Source organism: Sceloporus undulatus, chromosome 6, assembly GCF_019175285.1.
Source record: "Sceloporus undulatus isolate JIND9_A2432 ecotype Alabama chromosome 6, SceUnd_v1.1, whole genome shotgun sequence".
In the NCBI taxonomy this organism is placed as follows: Eukaryota; Metazoa; Chordata; class Lepidosauria; order Squamata; family Phrynosomatidae; genus Sceloporus; species Sceloporus undulatus.
In genome coordinates, this window is record NC_056527.1 from 122,844,683 (window position 1) to 122,866,654 (window position 21,972).

The 21,972-nt window shown below is 44.1% G+C and overlaps 1 protein-coding gene across 1 annotated transcript in view; it reads left to right on the forward strand.

Annotated features, from left to right (window-relative positions):
* Positions 1-954: 954 nt before the first annotated feature.
* Positions 955-21,972, forward strand: part of SFRP1 (secreted frizzled related protein 1) — a 22,351-nt gene continuing 1,333 nt past the window's right edge. The window contains exons 1-3 of the mRNA XM_042477332.1: positions 955-1,108; positions 1,254-1,870; positions 7,899-7,976. Coding sequence (XP_042333266.1) covers positions 1,306-1,870; positions 7,899-7,976 — 643 coding nt within the window. The 5' untranslated portion in view covers positions 955-1,108; positions 1,254-1,305. The remainder of the gene's footprint in view (positions 1,109-1,253; positions 1,871-7,898; positions 7,977-21,972) is intronic.

Below are 21,972 nucleotides of genomic sequence, written 5' to 3' on the forward strand. Positions count from 1 at the left end.
GAAAACCCTGTGAGAAGGTCATTTGGACGGTGCCAGATTAGGGAGAGTTGCTATCTCTGTTGCTGTGTGATTACAATTTATGGTGACCTTCTCACAGGGTTTTCTTGGCAAGATTTCTTCAGAGGGTTGCCATTGCCTTTCTCTGAATACAGTGAAACAGAAAAGGGAAGGAAGCTGCACAGAGAGGACAGAAGTGAAACTTGGCTTTTTGGTCAGATCTAGGCCTGAAGGATAATGCCATAAGCAATCCACATACCCTCCAAGTGTTTCAGTTTGACAGGGACGGTCCTGATTATTCTCTTGTCGTCCCACTTTTCTTTCCTCCTTTTTTTCCTCTTTGTCCTCCATTTGCTGCAAAGTGACTTCAAGGTGCAAAGCTCAGCAGGAAGGAGAGGGCAGGAGAGAAAGGGGCAGAATCATGCCCTTCCCAGTAGGCCCAGGCAAAAGCAAACTACTAAAGTGTAGAATTGCACCCTACAACACTGAAGACCTGGATTCGAGGACTTTGGAGGACCAGGCTTTGCATCACCACTGAGTCTTGGAAACTCCCAGGCTGACTTTGAGTAGGTCACACTCTCTCAGCCTCATAAGATGGCAATGGCAAAGAAATCTGGCCAAGCAAATTCCATGATAGCAGTGGCTTGAAGGCACACAGCAGTAGCAATCAAGGCATGCCACAATTGCAGACTCTCCCAATGCAAAGCAATGCTGGCAGATCGCGGAGGCTGCAGGGCTGCGCTTCTCGCTGCGAGAAGAAGCGGATCCAGGCTTTGCCCAGGCGAGGCAGAGAGAAGGGGAGGGAGCTTGCGTCGCCTAGGCAACCAGGACCCCCCTCCTGGGGCTTGAGTGACAGCTGGAAGGGAGGGTAGGGGGAAAGGGGAGGGGAGAAGAAGAGAGAAGAGAAGGGAAGGGAAGGGGGGGACACCCAAGTTTTTGCAAAAGCTGGGCTGGGATTGGCTGCTCCTGGAGGGCTGGGAAGGGGGGCATGTTGGAGCCACTCTGGGGCAAGCCAGTCCCTTGCTTGGTGGCCACTCTGGCTTGCAAACTGGAGGAGAAAAGAAGCCCCACATTTGCAAAGGGAACCCTTTGGAAGGAAGGATTGCAGCCTGTAAGTTGGAGAGACTTTTCCTGGGACTTTTTGGGGCTTCTTGGTTGGGCAAGTATTGGCATTACTTTCTTCTCACCTTCCCCCTTCTTTCTTTTTGCTGCTGTGTTGCTCTTGTTGCTGTTGCCAACTTTTCCAACTTCTCCAGACCCACCGTTGGACCAGCTCTGGTGGGATTTCTCTGCATCCCTCTCCCCACGATGGGCAACTCTCTGTCCCCAAGAGATGCCCCCTGGAAGAAGCCACAGACCTGGTCCTTGGCGCTTCTGGAGACCTTCTTCCTCCTCCTTGGACTGTTGGGACCCACCATGGCCAATGAGTATGACTATGTCAGCTTCCAGTCGGACATCAGCGCCTACCAAACCGGGCGCTTCTACACCAAGCCCCCTCAGTGCGTGGCCATCCCAGCGGACCTTCGCCTCTGCCACAGTGTGGGCTATGACAAGATGGTCCTGCCCAACCTCTTGGACCACGAGACCATGGCCGAGGTCAAGCAGCAGGCCAGCAGTTGGGTGCCCTTGCTGAACAAGAACTGCCACATTGGCACCCAGGTCTTCCTCTGCTCCCTCTTTGCCCCTGTCTGCCTGGACCGGCCCATCTATCCATGCCGGTGGCTCTGCGAGGCCGTGAGGGACTCATGCGAGCCCGTCATGCAGTTCTTTGGCTTCTACTGGCCCGAGATGCTCAAGTGCGACCAGTTCCCGCAGGACGATGTCTGCATCGCTATGACGGCACCCAACGCCACCGAGGCCTCGAAACCTCAAGGTGAGTCTCCCTTGGAAAAGTTACTGTTTAGGTGGCCACAAAATTCTGGGAATGGTCACAGTGATTCCCAAACTCTGGTCCTCCGGGTAGTTCAGATTTTACCTCCCAGAATCCGCAACCATCTTGGCCAACAGTCCAGGGTTTTGTGAGCTGAGGTCCAGCACATCTGGAGAACCAAAGTTTGGGAATCATTGTACAGAATTGTAGGAGTTTATCACATGAAGGAGATTGGGAGTTTATCCCGTGAATGTCCTGGAAAAATGGCATAATTGTGCAGAACGATTTCACACAACGTCGTGCAAAACCTGCCATTAAAGTGGTCACAAAGAAGTATAAACGCACATCTTTTTACTTTCAGGATTTCAGCGACAATACATTTTCCTATATCCCTTTAGGGATAGGTACTCTCTCTCAATTTTAGAGGAGTGTAGTGGCAGCCCCTTTCTAAACAAATCTTGCCAAGGTAACCTGGTGATAGGTTCATGTTAGGGTTGCCATAGGTAAGAAAATGACGACAACAATATCTGATGGTGAGGAAAAGGCACCGGTAATTGTGTCGACTATGAAACAAAATCCAAAATCAGTATTGTGCTGATGCTCTTATTAGGCCAGCCAAGAAGGCAGAGAGTTTAGTTGTATCGTTGAATGTTGTGCCTTCTTGGTTGTTCTAATTGAGACATCACCATCATATGGATTTGGATAGTTATAGTGGTTCTCCGTCTGGTGGACATTGGTAGAAGAGGACCTTCGGTGAAGTATGGTGAGATGCCTATTTCAGGCAGCAGATTTGTGGGTGACAGAGTGGGAGATGAGTGGCATTCTCATGGGTTGTCTAGGATGCTGGGACATGCTTGTGGATGCTCAGCAAAGGGCTTTAATGTTGTATAGTTAGAGGCTTGACATGCAGAAGGTCCCAGGTCCCATCTTTGACATCACCTGCTGACAATCTTTGGCAATAGGACTGGGAAAGACCCGGCTTTGGTGGAGAAAACACTGCCAGTTTGTGTAGATGCTCTTGGGCAACATGTGTGAATAGTCCAACTCAGTATAAGGCAGGTTCTTCATAGGCAAGAAGAGAAGTCTCATAGCACTGTGGTAGGACACAGGCTTTGAATGGAGAAGACCCCAGGTTTGATCCCTGACATCTCCAAGCCAAGCTGGGGGAAAAACAAAACAAACCAGGAGTGGTCTGCATTCCAAGGATGGTGGACCTGCCACTTTGGGACAACCATAGATGCCAATGGAAGGAGTGCCATCTGAAATCTGAGTAAGCCATGTGCCAGCCAGGGTGGACCACTCCAAGTTTAGAGTTTATACGCCACCTTCTTCAGAGTCTTTGGGTCAGACTCAAAGCATGTCTAGTCCATCTCCCAGTTTCCTATAGAAGGCAACCAGATGTTTCTGGGAAACCCACAAGCCAGGGATAGGAAAGCAACAGCCCCCCTCTTTCAACTTGTTTTTAAAACCCTAATGCCAGGTTGAGTCTCCTTACCCAAAATGCTTGGGAGCAGAAGTGTTTTGGATTTCAGAATTTTTAAAATTGTATGGGATATCTTGGAGATGGGACCCAAGTCTAAACACAAGATTCATTTAAATTCCATATAAAACTTATATACATAGCCTGAAGGTAATCTTATACAATATTTTAAATAATTTTGTTCTTGAAACAAAGTGTAGGTACATTGAACCATCAAATAGCAAAGATTCCACTATCTCAGCCACCCATGAGACAAGTTTTGGTTTATGGCATATTTTGGATCTTGGCATTTTGGATAAGGGAGACTCAACCTGTACCCAGAAGTTCCTTTCAGAGCTTGGCAAAATTACTTTTGGACAGCAGTGTCCGAAATTCCTCCAACCAGCATGAGAGAGTTGTCATCCAGATGAGATTCTGGGAGCTGTCATCCAAAAAAGTAACTCAGCCAAGTTATGATTCTATTTAGCTTTCGTGACTAAGAGCTGCTGTAAACATCTTATCCTCTTCAGATCTGTGCGATCTGTCCCCCTTTTGAAAATGAGGCAGGATGTTCCCGAGATGTTTATTGCGCCTGCCATGGAGGCTCTGATCCAAATGCAATGAAAAGAACTGAAGCTTCTTTTGAGTAAACATACACAGGATCAAGAGACAAGCTGGTCTCTTTAGTTCCCATTCACCTGCTTTGTCTGTGGTTGCAAAGTATGAAATGACTGCAAAGTTGGAAAGGGTCCCTCATTTTCATAAGCCACAATGGCTGCTTGTTTGGAGGTGTCTTTCTTAAAATATTCTAAGGCAGTGATTCCCAAACGTTGGTCCTCCAGGTGTTTTGGACTCCAACTACCAGAAGCCCTAGATGACTTGGCCAACAGCCAGGAATTCTGGGATCTGAAGTCTAAAACATCTGGAGGACCACAGTTTGGGACTCGCTGTTCTAAGGTAAAGCCAAAATACAGCCTGCGAATGGGTGCTCTCTTGCTAATTTATGACCATGGATGAGCAGGAAGCATTGCCATTAAGTTGGTCACTGACCATTGTGCAAATATGGAAATGTCAGACCTTCCTCCTCCCTTTCCTCACTTTTAGTCATGCTAGATGGGAATGATGGGAGTTATAGTCCCCAAACATATGCAGGGAATCCATTTGGAGAAGACTGCTGAGCTCCCTTGTCATTGTTTGGCAAAATTCACTGTTGGCCACCCTTTTCAGGCATGGCTACTGATTTGTAGCTATCAGGGATTGATCTGAACAGGACTGATCTTGCCATGAGTTTGCAAGACCTGAGCAGCGCTGTCAATACAGTAACTAGGTCTTTTGGAGGTCGCTCATTTGTAGGGTTGCCATAAACAGAAGCCAAATTGATGACACATAACAACAAGCCGAGCAACAACTGATCCATGAGCAGAGTCCCACATTTCAGCAAATTCCAAACCTCTCTTGACTGGTTTCATGAGTTTGGCTGGATGGGTTTTTCGTTGCAATTGCTGGGAGAGCTGTAATCCTGCCCAGCCATGGTTGGCGACTCCCATGTCAATGCGGGTGATGATGAATCAGCTTTGGGTTGTTTCCTGAACTTTAAAGGAGCTAGCCAAGCTGTTGAACCCGGACTCCCAAAATATATTCAGCACCTTGGACCTCCTTTGAAGTGCAGAGAAAAACCTGGAGTGGACTCACTTCTCCATCAAAATGCAAGCCACCAATTGCCACACCTTTCACTGTTTTGGTCACCTTTGTGTTGCGCTGCAGTTCTGACCCCAATATTTTGGGGAGAGTTTTCAGAACTGTGGGTAGCTCTTTCAGAATTTGGACTCAAATCCAGAGCATGTATACTTTTGCACTGCCCTGCAACCACCATTGGCGATGAGAGCTGCAAAACAGCACATCTGGAGGGCACACAGTTGGTGTAGCATGTTTAAGTGTTTATAGGCTAGCATCCTCTCCATCTGATGCAGAAAATATTGTGTGAAGACAGTGATTCCCAAGCTTTGGTCCTCCTGATGTTTTGGACTCCCAGAAGCCAATCTGTCTGGGGCTTCTGGGAGTTGAAGTCCAAAACACCTGCAGAACCAAAGTTTGGGAAACCCTGCGTTCAGAGGACACTTCTAACTGGCAAAGATGGACGAAAGGAAACTGAGCCAGGCTTAAACCAGTTGAAGCTGCGCTGAATCAAACTCCCTTCCAGTTTGGGAATATTGCAAATTACCTAAGCCAATGCCCTGGTCCAACTCTGTATCACCATCGTACCGGTGTCTCTGAGCTGAAGGAAGTTAGATCTGATATAGCCCAACTATTCCCTTGCTCCCACCACTTCTCCATCACCTTTTGGCTTCTCTGCTGGCAGATCTTAACCAGCAGGGGACCTTTGCACCGATATTGCTCTGTCAGCAGAGTGCTTGAAACCAGCAGAAAGGCAATCCTCTTGCCAGAAGTGAGTTATGCCTGATCCTAACCCCCTACAATTACATAGTTTTGAGTTAGAACTGTAGTGTCCATGGATAGTATGTACGCTGGTATGTGTGTGTCATTTAGAAGTGTGAAATGCACAAGTACAAGGCTGGGACATTTATACTCGAGTGGAGATAAGGGTGAAACTTGCACTGAGTATTCTAAAATTACCGTTTTTATCTTGGTTGTAAGCTGTCAAGTTTTGTCTCACGATGAAGGAGACTATCAGTTCCTCTCTCTTTGTGCGCGTGCATGTAAATACAATATATACACAAACAGACACACAATATAATCTTTAAAAATGTCATTCACGTGGAATGGATTCTTAATCCTATGTTTAGTGATGTTTGAAACCTATTTTCATAGAGGTTGGCATTGGCAGGTAAATTCCGAAAAGCAAACCTTGATTTTGCCATTTGGCTTGATATATATATCCCAAAAAGCAAAGCTATTTTATATAAAGGTCATGCCAATGGGACTTGAGCATCCGTGGATTTTGGTATCCATGGGGGATCCTGGAACCAAACCCCAGTGAATACCAAAGGCCCACTCCATTGTATAGAAATTTTATAGATTATTATTATCATCATATAATTATCATATGTCTTTAAATCGCTAATATAAACCCAGACTAGTTGGATCAAATTAAGCAGAAAACACAACATCTCTTGCCAGAGTCATTAATTTCCTTCCAGTCCATTAGCGAAATTCAGATTGTATGGAAACCTAATATATTGGAGGGTTCTTCTGTGATCTAATAGCAATCCAATGCTGGGCAGTAGGTGGCAGTGCGCAGAGCCAATAGCGATGCGAAAAGGGAAGAAAATCAGTTTGACTTTATAGCAACCATCTGTTGTTTAGCCTATCCAAAAGGGAAGTCCTTAATGTTGATAAACAAATTTCCAAGCTTCATTTCTTGGTAGACACAAATGCGGCGTGTCAGTTCCACATCTATTTGTTTGCAAAGCTTGCGTTATTGCCAAAAGTCCTACAAAAAATCCAAAAATCCCTACTTAATTGACATCCAAGCCCTTCTCTCTACATTGTCTTTGTTGTTGTTCCACAATGAAACTTGCCCAGCCATGCCAACTGATGGGAATAGCACATTGCCAGGTGAAGGAATAAGTGGCAAAGAGGAGGAGGAGGAAGGTGGTGACTTGGTTGGAAGTTGTAGTTCAACAACATCTGGAATGCCACATGTCTTTGAGATCAACCTTAGTATATGGTTATCAAGACCACTTCACATCATAGACCATCAGAATCACATTTAAGGATCCCTAATGCAATTATTCTTCAGCTATATGATATGGGAGATGGGGAGTTATTTTCCCCATTGCCTTGGTAACCTTGTGTAGTTCAGGGGTGAGAATCATGTGGCCCTTCTGTTGTTGTTGGACTGCAACTCCCAGCATCCCACATCCTTATCTCATACCCTTCAACTATCCTGATATGGCAGAGACATAATCCTCTGCCATCCCACTTTTTCAGCTGCTTTAAAAACCTCTCTCTCACCTCTTCTCATTTCTCTCCTATGGGAAAAGAGATTCCCCCTAAACATTAGGAAGAACTTCATGACAGTAAGACCTTTTTGACAGTGGAATGCTGCCCATTTAGATGCAATCTGAATTTATTCTTTCTGTCTGTCTTATCTCTCAAGATACACAGCAGACAAAATTGTGCAAGTGCAAAATACACTCTTAATCTTTGCAAACCATATGGATTCACATCATGTTGGATATTGCTGCCTTGAGTCCCTGTAGTGGGAGAAAGGTGGGATACAAGTGGATAATGATGATGAGGTGGAGGAGGAGGAGGAAGATGACGATGATGATATTTCATGATCTCCCCCAAAACTGTTATTGCCACAGTGGTTAAATGTCAGTACTGTAGAGACAAGGTTGTGAGTTCGATCCCAGAGGGCTCCAAGGTTGACTCAGCCTTCCATCCTTTCGTAGGTTGGTAAAAGGAGTACTCAGCTTGTTGGGGGCAATTGGCTTACAGATTGTAAACCTCTTAGAAAGTGCTTATTTCTCTATGAAGCGGTATAGAAATGTAAATACTATTGCTCTTGCTTCTCTCCTACTCAGCTGCTTCCTCTTCCTTTGCCAGGTACGACTGTGTGTCCTCCTTGTGACAATGAGATGAAATCCGATGCCATCCTTGAGCACCTGTGTGCCAGTGAATTTGGTAAGGAAAATGTTCCCTTTCTTTATTTTAATGCCTCAAGCAAGGGATTGACAAGCAAGACCACAGACAGCCATAGACGAGGAATAAGTTGGCAGCACTTCAGTCTACTTCCTCAAACGCATTTGAGGAACACATCTGAGGAAGTCGACTGAAGTCTACAAAAGCCAACTTCTTTCTTTCAGCGAGACATTCAGAAAGAATATCTTTCTACATACTGATTCTTCAGACTAACATGGCTATATCTTTAAATAAATGAATTCAATGATAAGTGCTTACCATCAAAACACACATTCGCCAGAAAAATGCAAAGACATTTACCAATAAGAAAGGCTCACTGAGCTCTAGAGTTTGACCATCCTAGAAGAAGTTATTTATCTATCCTTTTACCAAGTGTTGAATTTATATCCTGCCTTTCTCCCAAGATCCATAGAGCTCCGTATCCCTAAAGGCACAAAAAAAGTGATATTTGCCCCCAAAGCCCACAAAAATGTGAGCATCTTGAAGGACTCTGGTTGACTCTTGTGGGGAACGAGATGCTGCTCCAGGTAGATCTTTGGTTTGACCTAGTACATCTATACTTAAAATGCAAAAGACTGGCTGGGAAATCTTTCATGCTGGAAGAAGACAATGTAAAGACACACACCAATATTTCTTTTTGCAAAGCCTGGAGTTGCGTTGGGGTCCAAGGGATGGAGAGCAGACTTTTTGCTGCCGCAGGGGAAGAGCTTGATGTTAAAATGGTCTGTTGGGAACTCACCAAAACTGGGCTTAATGGGGAGAGACAGAAATATCCTTGCTCCTTTCTTTTCTGGAGACTTGTTTTGGCCACTGTTCCGAAAGCAAAAAACAAGAGCAACCTCCACTTTATTGTCTGCTCAGTTGGCAAGAGTAATTCCGGAGAAGAATGAGAACCTTTCCCCCGTATTTGGTGCGTTGCCCCAGTTCACCCTCAGGAAGGGAGTCTGAGGTTGGAGGAAATGGCCGCGTTGGAGTGTTAACAATGGATATCCGTCCAAGTTGCCCATTTAGCAAAGGCTGGTCCAGGCAGCCGGCCAGCGCCGCTCTAATTGAAACAAGCCATGTTTACACCTTCTTGGCAAATCTTAACTTTCCTGGACGGATATGAAAGGCCTTCTGAGCAAGGTGTGCGTTCCTCTGGGATTAGTTCTTGGGTGCGCCACATTTTGTCAGAGCTTGGAGCGGGCCTTTCCTTTCTTTGAACAGATTCTTGACTCTCCCACATGAGCCTTTTTTTGCCAAAAGTTTCCACATCTAGAGAGTGGATATTTGGGGGGAAAAATACTTTTTTGGTTGTTGTTGTACAGAGAAAGTAATATAAGCAACCACGCCTGAGTTCTGGCTTCTCCGGGACATTCCTGGTTCAGTTTGGATAGAGAAACAGATGGAGGAGCAAGAGCTTTGCATTCAGAATGGCCACCTACTTCCCATTCAAGCTAGAGCCGAATCGGACATCTGCAAAAACTCAACATTGGTTACGTATAAGTTAGTTGTTGCTTGTGAGAGGTTGGAGTTCCAAATCCATGCTTGCTTTTTTAAAATATGAAAGGGTAAATCAGACTTTGGAATTTGAGCACATCGGATTTGATAATTTTGGCATGCACATCTATATATAAAGTTCATGTTGACTGTGAAATGCTAACATGGTTTACAGTGGTACATATTTGGCAGACCTTTGACTCTTCAGGAAATATCGAAAGGCTGTCTTCTGAAAGGCTAAACATATTAGTATGCCACAACCAAAGTAACAAAAGAATATTGGCACACCTCAAAAAATAATAGCCAGCTGAAGGGCAAATTTAAATCGATTCTGATCCGTACCGAGTTCACACTTGTGCAGAATCAATTTATCCAAAAAGATGTGGGGAAAAAATCAGCATCAAAAAGATTTGAGTTAAATGGGTCTGGCGCATGGCTCCTCTCACTGAATCGCTTCATTGATTCAATTTAAGTGGGAACCAGGGTCATTTGAACCCGTTCAAACCAAATTGCAATCTGTTTTAAAAGGTAGCGGGAATGGGGCCAAAGTGGTGCCAAACCGCACGATTTCGACAGTGTATATGCACCCCTTCCCCATTTCAATGCAGCCTTTTGGAACTGGGGCTGTAAATGCAGTGGCTCCGGGGGCAAATTACTCCAGAGTAACTCTGCAGCTTCAGCGGGGCTGCTTCCCTGCAAGTGTGCCATGGGTTTCTGCCAAATTATTACTGTTGTTTGGCAGAGTTTGGTAGTGATTCTCCTTGTCTTCGGCTCCTAATTGCTTTTGGCCGGAGCCTTCTCCAGACAGGGCTGTTAGGAATTATTTGGCAATTCTGCTCATTGTTTTCCTTTTGATAACTTCTATTGATTTTTGGAAAGGGGAAGCGCGAGACCCCTGCCAAGCTGCGCACTAGACAATTGGTTTTTCCTCCCTGCTGTGTTTTTCTGTCTAGTTTTGGCCAGAAGTCATCGCTCGCCCGAACAGCTGCAACTTGCCAAAACCCAGCATGTGACAAACAAATCCGGAAATGCTTGTTTAATTAATTTAAGGTATCTGAACCTGCTAGTTTGTAATCCTGGGGTAGGGTTGCCAGATTCAAGATTGTAAAGTACAGGCAGTTAATTTGCAGGTCATGGAGTCTTTTGTTGATGCATCACAAACTTCTAGCTAAGAAAGGGACTTTTCCTCGCAGCTGGAAACACACTTTGCTTTTAATAGCTGCAAAGGCCTTCTTGTAGAGTGTGTAAGATCATGACTTAGTCTCAAAGGCATACTTACATGCCTCCTAATTGGAAACTCATAAAGAGATGCAACAGGCAGCCTTCCATGAGGATGACACAAGGTATGCAAGCTGGTCTGTCAGAGAGCTCTGATGCCTCACCAAACTATAAATCCCAAATTTCTGTAGGATAGAGTTATGGCAGTTAAAGTGATGTCAAACTGCTTTAAATCTGCAATGTGGATTTATCAGAGATAAATGGCTAGCAGGCTCAAGAGGAATGGCTGAGAATTTCCTCATTCTGCCAAATGGTAGAGCTGGCTCTATAGCATACATATACAGTATACCCTATCTATGAACTGACCCAGGTCTCCACCAGCATTTACAGATTGCCAAGAAAGAGAGATTTGGGCTGCATCCACACTGCAGAAACGATCCAGTTTGACACCATTTTAACTGCCATGACTCAATGCTATGGAGTTCTGGGTGTTGTAGTATTTTGTGGCACCAGAACTCTCTGATAGAGAAGGCTACAAAACTGCAGTTTCCAGAATCCCATAGCAGTGAGCCATGGCAGTTAAAGTGGTGTCAGACAGGATTATTTCTGCAGTATGGATGCAGCCAAAGAATCCTCATATGCCATTTGGTCTCCGCATGTAACTTCTCTCTCTATCCCAGTTTGCACCAGCAACTGGGGACCCTATTATTATTATTATTATTATTATTATTATTATTATTATTATTATTATCCTTTATTTATAAAGCGCTGTAAATTACCCCATTGGCTTTGGAAAGCCAGAGCAAGAAGTCTGGCTAGGTTTTTTGTTCAGTCTTTTTGGAGGTGCTGCATTTTCTTGCTGGGGGCCTTATCAGGCAAAGCCTTATGTTTGGCACATAACAGAAGTTCTAATCTGTCCAGATGAAAAATTCTCATGAATTTCTACCAAGGTAAACATTACAAGCTGGCAGGTAATAGTTTCTGGGGAGAAAGCCAGATCCATACAATGAAGGCTAGCATTGTTATGGGGCGAGTGCATTGTGTGTGTGTGTGTCTAAGGTTGTTTTAGTCCCCTCTCCTTGGAATGCAACCCCAGCGATGAGAGAAGATGGACTTGGCAGTGTCTATCTGCTTTGACAGAATCCATGTTGCAACAACGTCACTAAGATTGAGTCCATCTCTAGCCACAGCTCAAAGTGCTGTTCATTTCTGGGCACAGTTTAAAGCCCTGCGTGACTATCAGAAAGACTATATGTAAAGGGATCTTGCAGCACCTTTGAGGCTAATTGAAAGAAAATGGTAGCTTGAGCTTTCGTAGACCTGAGCCTAGTTCCTCAGATGCATGCTTAGAATTGAAGAATCTGGATTCTCCAGAACCTGGAGCCACTGGAGTCTCCATTCCAAGCATTCAACTGAGGAAGGTGGCTCAACTTTACAAAAGCTCATGCAACCAATTTCTTTGTTTCAATTCGTCTCAAAGGTACTCCAAGATCCCTTTGCAGATTAACGTGGCTATGCCTTTGAATTCTATCTGAAAGACTGTATCTCCCTCTATGAGAGTGCCAGATTTTTAAGATCCTCAGAGAAAGGCTTTTCTCTCTGTCCCACCATTGGTTTAGTGAGGACACGGAAGGGGATCTTCTCGGTGGCTGCTCCCAAGTTATGTAAATCCCTCCCACGCGGCTCAGTTGGCTCTCTGTCTGTTCTTTTTGCTTGCCAGAGGACTTTTGTATATATATTTAGGCAGGACTTTTGCTCTTTAATGGGGTGTGTTATGCTTTTATCCTTTTTTTACTATGTGTTAATGTGTTTTGAAACTGGTTTAATTTAGAGGTTGCACATGGAATTTTTATTTTTGCTTTTCTCATTTTTAAATTCTGTGTCAAATAGATTTCAGATGTACTGTGCTTTGCTTTATTTCCCACAAACCACTTGTTTCCTGTACCAGGAAAATGGCATGGTAGTCAACAACTGAACACAACTGTGGAGGTGGTCTTCCATTTGTAATGGCTAAGAACTTTGAGAAGCCTTACTAAACATGGCTAGTGGTTGGGGATTGTGGGAGTTGTGGTTCAAAAGACCTGGAGAGCCAAAGGTTCTCCAGCCCTCCAATATAGCCTGGACAAATATAGTCACAATTCCCAGTCTGACCTATAGCCCTATACAGATTCATTGTTCCTTATCTGGAATTCTGAAATCCAAAATACTCCAAAATCTACACACAAGGGTTTTGTTATTCTGTCGCCAAAGTCCAGATTTGGATTTTAGCTTGGCCAGTGTGGTGTGATTCCTCACCAACATCAGTTTGTCTATCATTTTTCCTTCATCCCAGACCAATTTGGATGCTGTAACACTCATGTTTAGTAGCATCATGACATCAGTATGGCTTTTTGCCATTCTTTTTTCTTGCAACTGAGATGTCTTCCTGCAACAACCTTTCTGGGAACCCTTGCCCAGGTTGCATCTGCACTGCAGAATTAATGCTGTTTGAAACCTATTTGATTCCATGCTGTGGCATTTTGGAATTTGTAATCTTGTAAGAGAAAGCTCAGGTGCCCCGACAAACTATACATCCCAGAATTCCATAGAATGGAACCATGTCAGTTAAAGCACTCTCAAACTTCATCTGTCCTGCAGTGTAGCAACAGACTCAATGAAAGTTGGAAGTGTGCTAGCATCCAAGGACAGTGAGAAAGGACAAAGACGTATGCAATGCATGTTCGGGGGTTTGGAAACCACATTTTCCAGTGTCCCCAGTGCTTGGATTCCTCTGGTTATAATAGTCAAAAACACCAGGGAGAGTGGGACACTGAATCAGGTCTGAGCCAAAGAAGGATTTCAGGGCAAAAAGCACTTGCTTCCTAATGCAGCCAAGTTTCAGAGTGGGAAAGTCTTGTGTGCCAAATCAGGTAATTATGAACTTCGATACCATCGCTCGCTTTCTTGTTTGTTTGTACTCTTCTGTTCCCAGTGCGAATAATTGACAAGCGTCCGTATGTTTGTTTTCTATTCAGTGGCTCTGAGCTGCTTGGCTCCCGTGAAGAAATGGAAAGAGATAATTTGGTGGTGGCTTTTCATTCAGGCCGCCCAAGACATATTGGTGCCTGCAGTGGGGGACCAAAAGGCTCTGTCCCTTCAGACTAATTCCCACTGGGACGTTCCCCTGACCATTGGGATGTTCTCCTGCCCAAACCACTGGAAAACACATGAGCTGTGCAAAAACACAGCTCTGTTCTTGGATGGCTTTTCTTTGTTTCGGTGCAGAATTGAAAACAGAGCCTTGGGATTGGGAGACATAGCTGTGTTAGTCTGAGATATCAGTATGCAATCTCTTGTAGCACCTTTGGATGTAAATGAGAGAGACATTGTAGCATGAGCTTTTGTAGACTTGGTCTACTTTCTCAGATGCATGAAGTTAAAACTGAGCAAGTTAAAACAGAAATGATCACCTCATCACCATATCCCCATGTTTTACATTTCTAAGGCTATTAATTCAGTCACGCTATAAAGGTTCTTCCTTGGCACCAGTTGACTCCATGCATCTGAGAAGCTAGAGCAAGTCTGTGAAAGCTTATGCTTCTAAGGCTGTTTCCGCACTGCAGAAATAATTCAGTTGGGCACCACTTTTAACAGCCATGGCTCAATACTGTGGAATCTGGGGTAGTTTTGTGAGATATTTGGCCTTCTCTCTGGTGCCAAAACAGACTACAAATCATAAGAGTCCACAGCATTGAACCATGGCTGTTAAAGTGATGCCAAACTGGATTATTTCTGCAGTGCAGATGCAGCCAACATCTTTCGCTCATCACTTTATCTCATGACAAAAGGAAGTCAAGACAGAGTGGCAGAGAGACGACTTTCTCCTTGCATCTCTGCATGCTGCTGTGGCACTTCCATTCTCCTTTCCATGGGAGATGGTCACAAAAGCACGCCTTTTGCCAAATGGATTTTTCCAGTGTGACAAAAGGGATTCTTTTACCCTTGGGAAGAGAATGGAAGTGCCACAACATCATGCAGAGGGGTAGGGAGAAAGCTACTTCTCTGCCTTGCCATCTTGACTTTCTTTTGTCATGCAATAGGGCTCCTAGTTAGCCTCAAAGGTAGTACAAGATCCCTTTGCATACAGAACCTTGGAATCTTACTTTTCGGGACTGCTGTTTGCACCAGAACCCATCGGCCAGCCCAGTGAGAGGCCCTCCAACAGTGGATTTTGGGAACCGTAGTCCAAAAGAGTAACAGCCAGTGAGATTTCCTCTTCCTGGAGCAGAACTGACTGTTTTGTGTACAGCCAGTCCAAGGATTTTTGCTGCCCGAGGCTCAGCATTTCCTCAGCCTTATTGGAAGGTTTGCTCTGTGAATTTACTCCCGTCCTACTCCATCGGCACTAGCCCAAAAGATTTCACCATACAAGCTTAAGCAATAGATGCTCTTGCTCATTCACCCACTCACAAGTCAAGATGGATCATATCTCTGAACATACATATCACTGTCCATGAAGGAAGGTTTTGTTACAAGGAGGTAGGTAGCTTTCCCAGCCAGCATGGCCACTGGTATTTGGGGAGTGGTAGTTTCACCTCTGAGTAGTCCTTGCCTAAGAAAACCCTATGGAATTGATGGGGTCGCCCTAAATCAACAGGCAACGTCAAGGCGCACATACACACCCATAAACACATATACAGAGTTGTGAAAGGTCAAATTTCCAAGCTGAGAGGAAAACATAATCCACGCAGTTCTGCCTCCTCTTCAATAATACAACACTATTTATTTTGTTACTTGAGAAATTGGGTTAGCAGCCTTTCAAAATGTGATATCTTTCCAAGGCAGCATGAAATACTTAGGAGATGCAATTTAAAACATGTAACTTTGTTAAAATTAATGACAAAGAAGGATGAGCAGGAATGCAATAAAAAAACAAGCTGTTTCCTACTATTTCAGCCACCCACGATCTGCATATAATGATACCATTAAGACAAAAGGCAAATACAACTTATCCTTTTAAGAAGAGTTTTTAGGCCCCGTGTAAAGCCCAATTGCAATGGGGAGTTCTAGTCATGTCATACCCTCCAACATTTTGCAAACTGGGACATGTGTGCTCATGCAACAGCAAAGTGTGGTCAAGATGCCAAAACGTATTAATGAGGAAGAACAGACAGGTTAGGAGAAGCTGCAGCAGTTTTCTTTTGCTGGAGTTTACTGGGAAGGGCAAGATCTTACCCCCTTCTATCCTTTGGCCTTTGCTGAGTTAATGAAGTGCAAACTACTTTTGTACTTTGAACTCCATTTGCAGCAAATGACGCAAGTTGAGAGCAAAGGGGGGAAATAGGAGGAAGAGAAACTGGAAAATTTTAAAAGCTGAAAAAATGGGATGACAGAAGACGTCAAATCAGGGTTATAAGGTGGAGGATGGCCTATGGCAGGAGTGTGCAGCATTTGCAAATCCAGAAGCCTGTAACTATAGTCTGCATTTCTCTGCTGCAACCATTCAGTTGAACTTCGATGGTCAATTGGAAAAAGCCCTTTAAAACAACAGCAACAGAAGTTCCAGTTACCCCCCAAATTTTCCAAAACATAGTTCCAAAATGTGTTCTTCCCCTCCGTGGCTTTGTTTTTGGGCATGTTTTGGCCTTGTCCCGTTTGCTGCATGTATCCGTGGGGAATTATTTATGTAGTATGATCCTAACTTTGTTGGAAATGGGCAGCATTGATGGTGGTGATGGGAACTGATTGGTTGGTACGGCTTTGCCCAACATGTGCCATTGGAAGTGGGCACCCTTTTTGGCAACTGTTTTTCACCAGTCTTGCAAGACTCCTCTCTCCAGCTGCAAAACACCCTATATTTCCCACACCTCACTTATTCTGTCTGTTTTTGCACTTTTTAGAACAAATTCCTCATCCCCCTAGGAGAGAGAGAGTGAGAAAGAGAAAGAGAAAGAAAGATATCTTTTCATTTTGCTTCTGCCATTCAACTGGATTCTGTGGGATTCAGTCTCACGTTGCAATGGAATCTGAAGTAAAATCAATACACGGTTTTGTTTTCTTGCCCCTCTGACTGGCAGGTCATTGCCTGCAGCCTTCTTGTCTTACATATCTAATGGGTCTTCTGGCAGGTTTCCTTCCCTCCCCTCTTTTTTCGGGGAAAGAATAGCAAAGTTTGACTGAGGAGCCCTTCTGTTCCCCCTCCTCGGCTTCCTCCATTTTGCTTGGGTCAGGCAGAGGGTCTCTTGTCTTTTGTGAGAACGCTGCCTTCGATAAAAGAGCCCCTATTTCCACAGTTTGGGAAAATTACTTTAAAAAACCCATAACACTCCCAGAATCCCCTAACTATCAAAAGTAATGCATCACTGAATGTATACACTATGCTTCCCGGCGATTCTGGGAGTTAGTTTTTACCAAGCTTGGGGATACTTACGGTTGGAAAATGACCATCCCGGTGTGCCGAGTGACCATGATGGCTCAGGGTTTCTGGGAGATGTTGTCCAAAAAGTAACTTTTCCAAGCTTGGCTTCTTTCCCACGTGGTTTGTATGGAAACGGTCCCACGGTCTAGTCCTTGGCACTGATGGTCAAAAAAGATCTTCGCTCAGGAAGGTCTGAGCTGTAATGAGGTTCTCCAGTGTGTTTGTGGATGGTGAACCTAGGAGTTAGTGGGGACATTTTATTGTGCAGATGGTTTGCTGCACAGAAATTGCTGTCGTTGGGGGCTTATTCAATACAAAATTCATGCACGGTTGATTCGTATAGAAACCAACTTTTTTGGGTAAAAGAAACAGCCTTTTCTTCACAGACGATAATATTTATGTGTAGAACTATTATTTTATGCACTGGACATCACTGTCTCTAGTGTTGAAAATGTTGTTTCCTGTGCAAATCAGCCATGTGCGAATTTTGTGCAGAACGAGTCCTGAATTGCAAATAATAATAATAATAATAATAGGATTTATTTATATACCGCCCAATCACTGGGAATCCGAGCAGTCAAATAGGCTTCGAGAATGGTGTGGTTTTTGAATGGTGTGCTTCATAGCATTGTTGTAAGTTGAAATCAACTTAAGGGCAACCTACAACAACAAGCCCTCATATCTGGCACCATGCAGAAACAAAGAAGAAGGATGAGTCTCTGAGAATATGTAACTGCTGACTTTTCCGTGAGAAAAGCAAATATTTTCCGGTGTAAGAATTTTGACCCAGGAAGACGTGTGCCGTCAGACTTTTTGGAAACTGTTCTCCATTAAGACAACATTCTTATTGGAATTGTCACAGCAGCTAAAATAGCCAGGAGCAGCAAGCCGGCCACATAATGGTAAGGCAAGGAAGAGTGAGTAGTTTGTGGACATTTTGCCTCCGAAGGCATTTGGTTCGTGTTCTTGTAAAGCACCGGGAACCTCTCATGAGTGGTCAGAGTGGAACGTTGCGCACTGAGATAGACAGTTTTGAAAAATGGATCCATTTGAAGCAGTCCATGAAAAATGGGAAGCAATTACGTCCTGTTCTTGTGGTGGCAGCTCACTGCGGGGAGTTATGAATTCCCATTTGTTGAAATTTGGAGGAAGGGAGAGTTCTCTTTTGTGGAACAGTGCACACGCGCATGTAATTCTGGAGACTGAAAGTGTTCTTTTTAAAATCGAGAGCTGAAGACCAATTGAATGGAGGGTGGCTTCTTGTGGACAGTTCGCTCATTTCACATTGGTCTCTGGTCAACAGGTTTGGTAGGTTTTTGTGCTATTAACTAGCAGACCCTGTTGGATTATAAGCAATTGTGTAATAAAGAATGCTTTAGTTGTGTATTTCTCCATTGCAGAGGGTTGGCTTCTACAGCCTCTTCCCATTCTGGGATTCTATGATTATGTCTCCCCAGCCATTCTCCCTTGAAAATCCTGGCTGTTCCTACCCTTCTGAGTTGATACTGTATGGGATGGTTGGCTGTGCCAAAGTCCTGGCTTCAAGGTGACAAGCCTGTCGACGATGCTTTGATCTGGATTTCCTGCATGGCAGAATGGGGTTGGACTGGATGGCCCTTGCAGTCTCTTCCAACTCTATGATTCTATGATTCTATGATTCATAACAGGAATAAGCTGGCTAAATTTAGGTTTGTGGTGCTTTTGGCAGAGGAACCATCTCAAGCTCCTGAGACTGAGCTGAAAGCCAATGGTCAGGAGGTTGCAGAACACAGGCAAGTCTGCAGCTCACCACTTTGCCGTTCCGTCTGCAGCTTACCACTCACATTCCCACATGCTCTGCCTTTTCCTTATGCTGACTACATCCAACTGGGAATTTCCTGTACATTATTTGGCAACGTTTTAAATTAGCATTGCGCAGAACTTCACTCTGGCTGAATAATGACCTGGATGCAGGGGATGAATGTGCAGACTGGGGTCAAGTGGAGTGGATAAAAACCCAATGGACTTGGCTGGGTTCCGAACTTCTCAATCACTTGCGCTCTTGGGAACCCACCTGGGATGGGATGCTCAAGTGTGTGCCAAACTGATGAGAAAGCTGGGGTTCCAAAGAAAGGGAGATGTTTGCTTTGGCTGATCCACCAAAGGCTGGTAGCCAAGATCCAGTCTGGACTGATAAGTGGCTGCAGTTAAAGACAGCTCCATCACTTGTGTTATGGGAGGTGAGGGGAGAGGTGAAGGCATTGTTTCTAGAGGAGGATTCCAAGCCAGACTTCTCCTCTGATAGTTTGCTTGATGGCCTCTATGGATGACAGAATCATTAACAGTGATGACTTTGTCCTTATTACAGCCAGTCCAGTGTTCAAGGGAAGCTGGGAGAGAGTTTTTCAGCATGTTTTTCAGCTTCAGAAGCAGATGTAAGGGACAAACTCACTACAGAAATGCAAAGGAGTCAAACAGACAAGTGTCAGGGTGCTGTGGTTTAGATTTAGGCGATTGGCCTAAAACTATGAACTGGAGATGTCGAAGGCTTTCACTGCCAGAATCAATAGGTTTTTTGTGGGGTTTTCAGGCTATGTGACCATGTTCTGGAAGAATTTATTCCTCACATTTCACTTCTGAAGATGCCAGCCCCAGATGCTGGTGAAACAGCAGGAGTAAATTAATAATTAATAATAATAATTTGTTTTATTTATATACCGCTATTCCAAAGATCATAGCGGTGAACAGCAAGTAAGCTAATTAGCAAGTAAGCTAATGAGCAAGTAAACTCTTCCAGAACATGGCCACAGAGCCCGAAACAACAACGATGAATTGGAGAGTTGTGCAGAGATTTTTTTAAACTCAAGCATCTAAATTGTGGATAGAGAAATGAATGTCGAGAACAGGAAGGACAACTTGTAACAAACCTTCCGTTGCACGCAGCCTCGCCACGCCAAGACACAAGACCGCTTAACTTTTCTACCTAATTTTAGTTGCATGCAAACCTCTGGGATCAGTCTGTGAATGATGTTCCCCAGACATCTGACAAAGTGGGATTAGGGCCCAAGAAATCTTATGCAGTGATAAAATGTGTTAGTCTTTAAGGTGCCACCAGGCTCTGTGTTGTCCAGGTCTCTCAGGGCTTTGTTTACCTGGCAAAGCTGTAAGAGGCGTCTCCATAGTCGGCCCACTCTTTCCTGGTCTCCCCCTGGGAACAAAGGTGTTGGGAACAATTTTGTCACCCGTCCGCAGCGTCCTTCAAGAGTTAGAAAAACTAATCTGATGTGACTTAAACGGAAAAAATTCTCAGTACTTTCTCAGGGTTATTGATTGCAGCTTCATTCCCCAGTTAATGTTCCTTTGTGGCGACTGTGTGGTGAAACTCACTTTATAGGGCAGAGATGACGACAATGTGTTGCACATTAAAAGAGCCCTTTCGCTGCCACTTGGCTCCTTGTTTTGATCAAGCACATATGGCCCTCCAACGCTGACGTCCTTTGGTTCCCTGGCCAGCAGACACACTGTGTTTGGATGGCTGCTGTTGCCTTGCCTTGTTTGTTGTTGCACATAAGTATCTGCCATCAAAGTGGCTTTGACTTGTGGTGACCTAGTGAAGGAAAACCCAAGGACCCTGGCCATTGACTGCCCTTCTCAGGACTTGCAAACTCAGGTCCGTGGCTTCCTTGATCAAATCAATCCACCTGTAATGTAGCCTCCCTCTTTTCCTATTGCCTTCCACTTTATCAAGCATTATCATCTTTTCCAATGAGTCATATTGTCTCATAGGTTCAAGGATGAGAGTTTCAAGTTTGGTCATTTTGGCTTCTAGGAAGAGTTCAAGCTTGATTTGCACTAAGAACCTTTCATTTTTGGACGTTCATGATATCTGTAGGCTCCTTCATCACTTCATTTTGAATGAGTTACTGTCAGCTTTCTTCGCTGTCCAGCTTTCACGACCGTACAAAGGAATTGGAAACTATGGCACAGATGATGATTTTTTAAATAGTCAATCAAATGTCCTTTACACTTGAGGATCTTATCTGGTTCTTCTCATAGTTCCCCTTCCAAGTCTGAGTCTTCTGGTTCCTTGACTGCGTTGGTTTGAGAATGAGCCAAAGGTATGGAAAACCGCGAACTGTGACTGAGTCTTTATCACCCACTTTTCACATTATATAAATCATCTGTGGTCATTATTTCTGTTTTCATAATATTCAGCTGTAACCCTGGTTTTGCATTTTCTTCCTGAATTTTCATCAGTTCCAAGTCTTTGCAGTTTTCTGCTGGTAGTGCTTAAATATGTATTTATGTCACCAAAGATAGAAACAAAAAAGAAGCATAAATTACGGTTCATTTCATATAAGTACGAACCCTGTATTTGCAGGGAATATATTCCCAGACTTATTGCAGATACTGAGAATCACACATAAGAACAAATGCTATATCTCCAGCGAAAGTTGACCACAGAGTCATACTGGAGGACCTTCAGATGCCTAGAGAAATCCCCCTTTTTCCTGATGATGTGGGTAAGTGAAATCACAGGTGCCAGTCCTGCAGATATAGGGAGGGTTGTACTGTACAGAAGTATGTTTTTAGGAAATGCAAGAATTTAATACAACTGTGGTATTACTCAGTGCATTGTCCCCAGCAATTAATAAATCAATCTCATTTTGTTTCACACAATGGAACCATTGCATGATCTTCCCAGGTGTATATGATCTTCCCAGGTGTATATGAGCTTCCCAGGTGTATATGAGCTTCCCAGGTGTATATGATCTTCCCAGGTGTATATGATCTTCCCAGGTGTATATGATCTTCCCAGGTGTATATGAGCTTCCCAGGTGCATATGATCTTCCCAGGTGTATATGATCTTCCCAGGTGTATATGATCTTCCCAGGTGTATATGA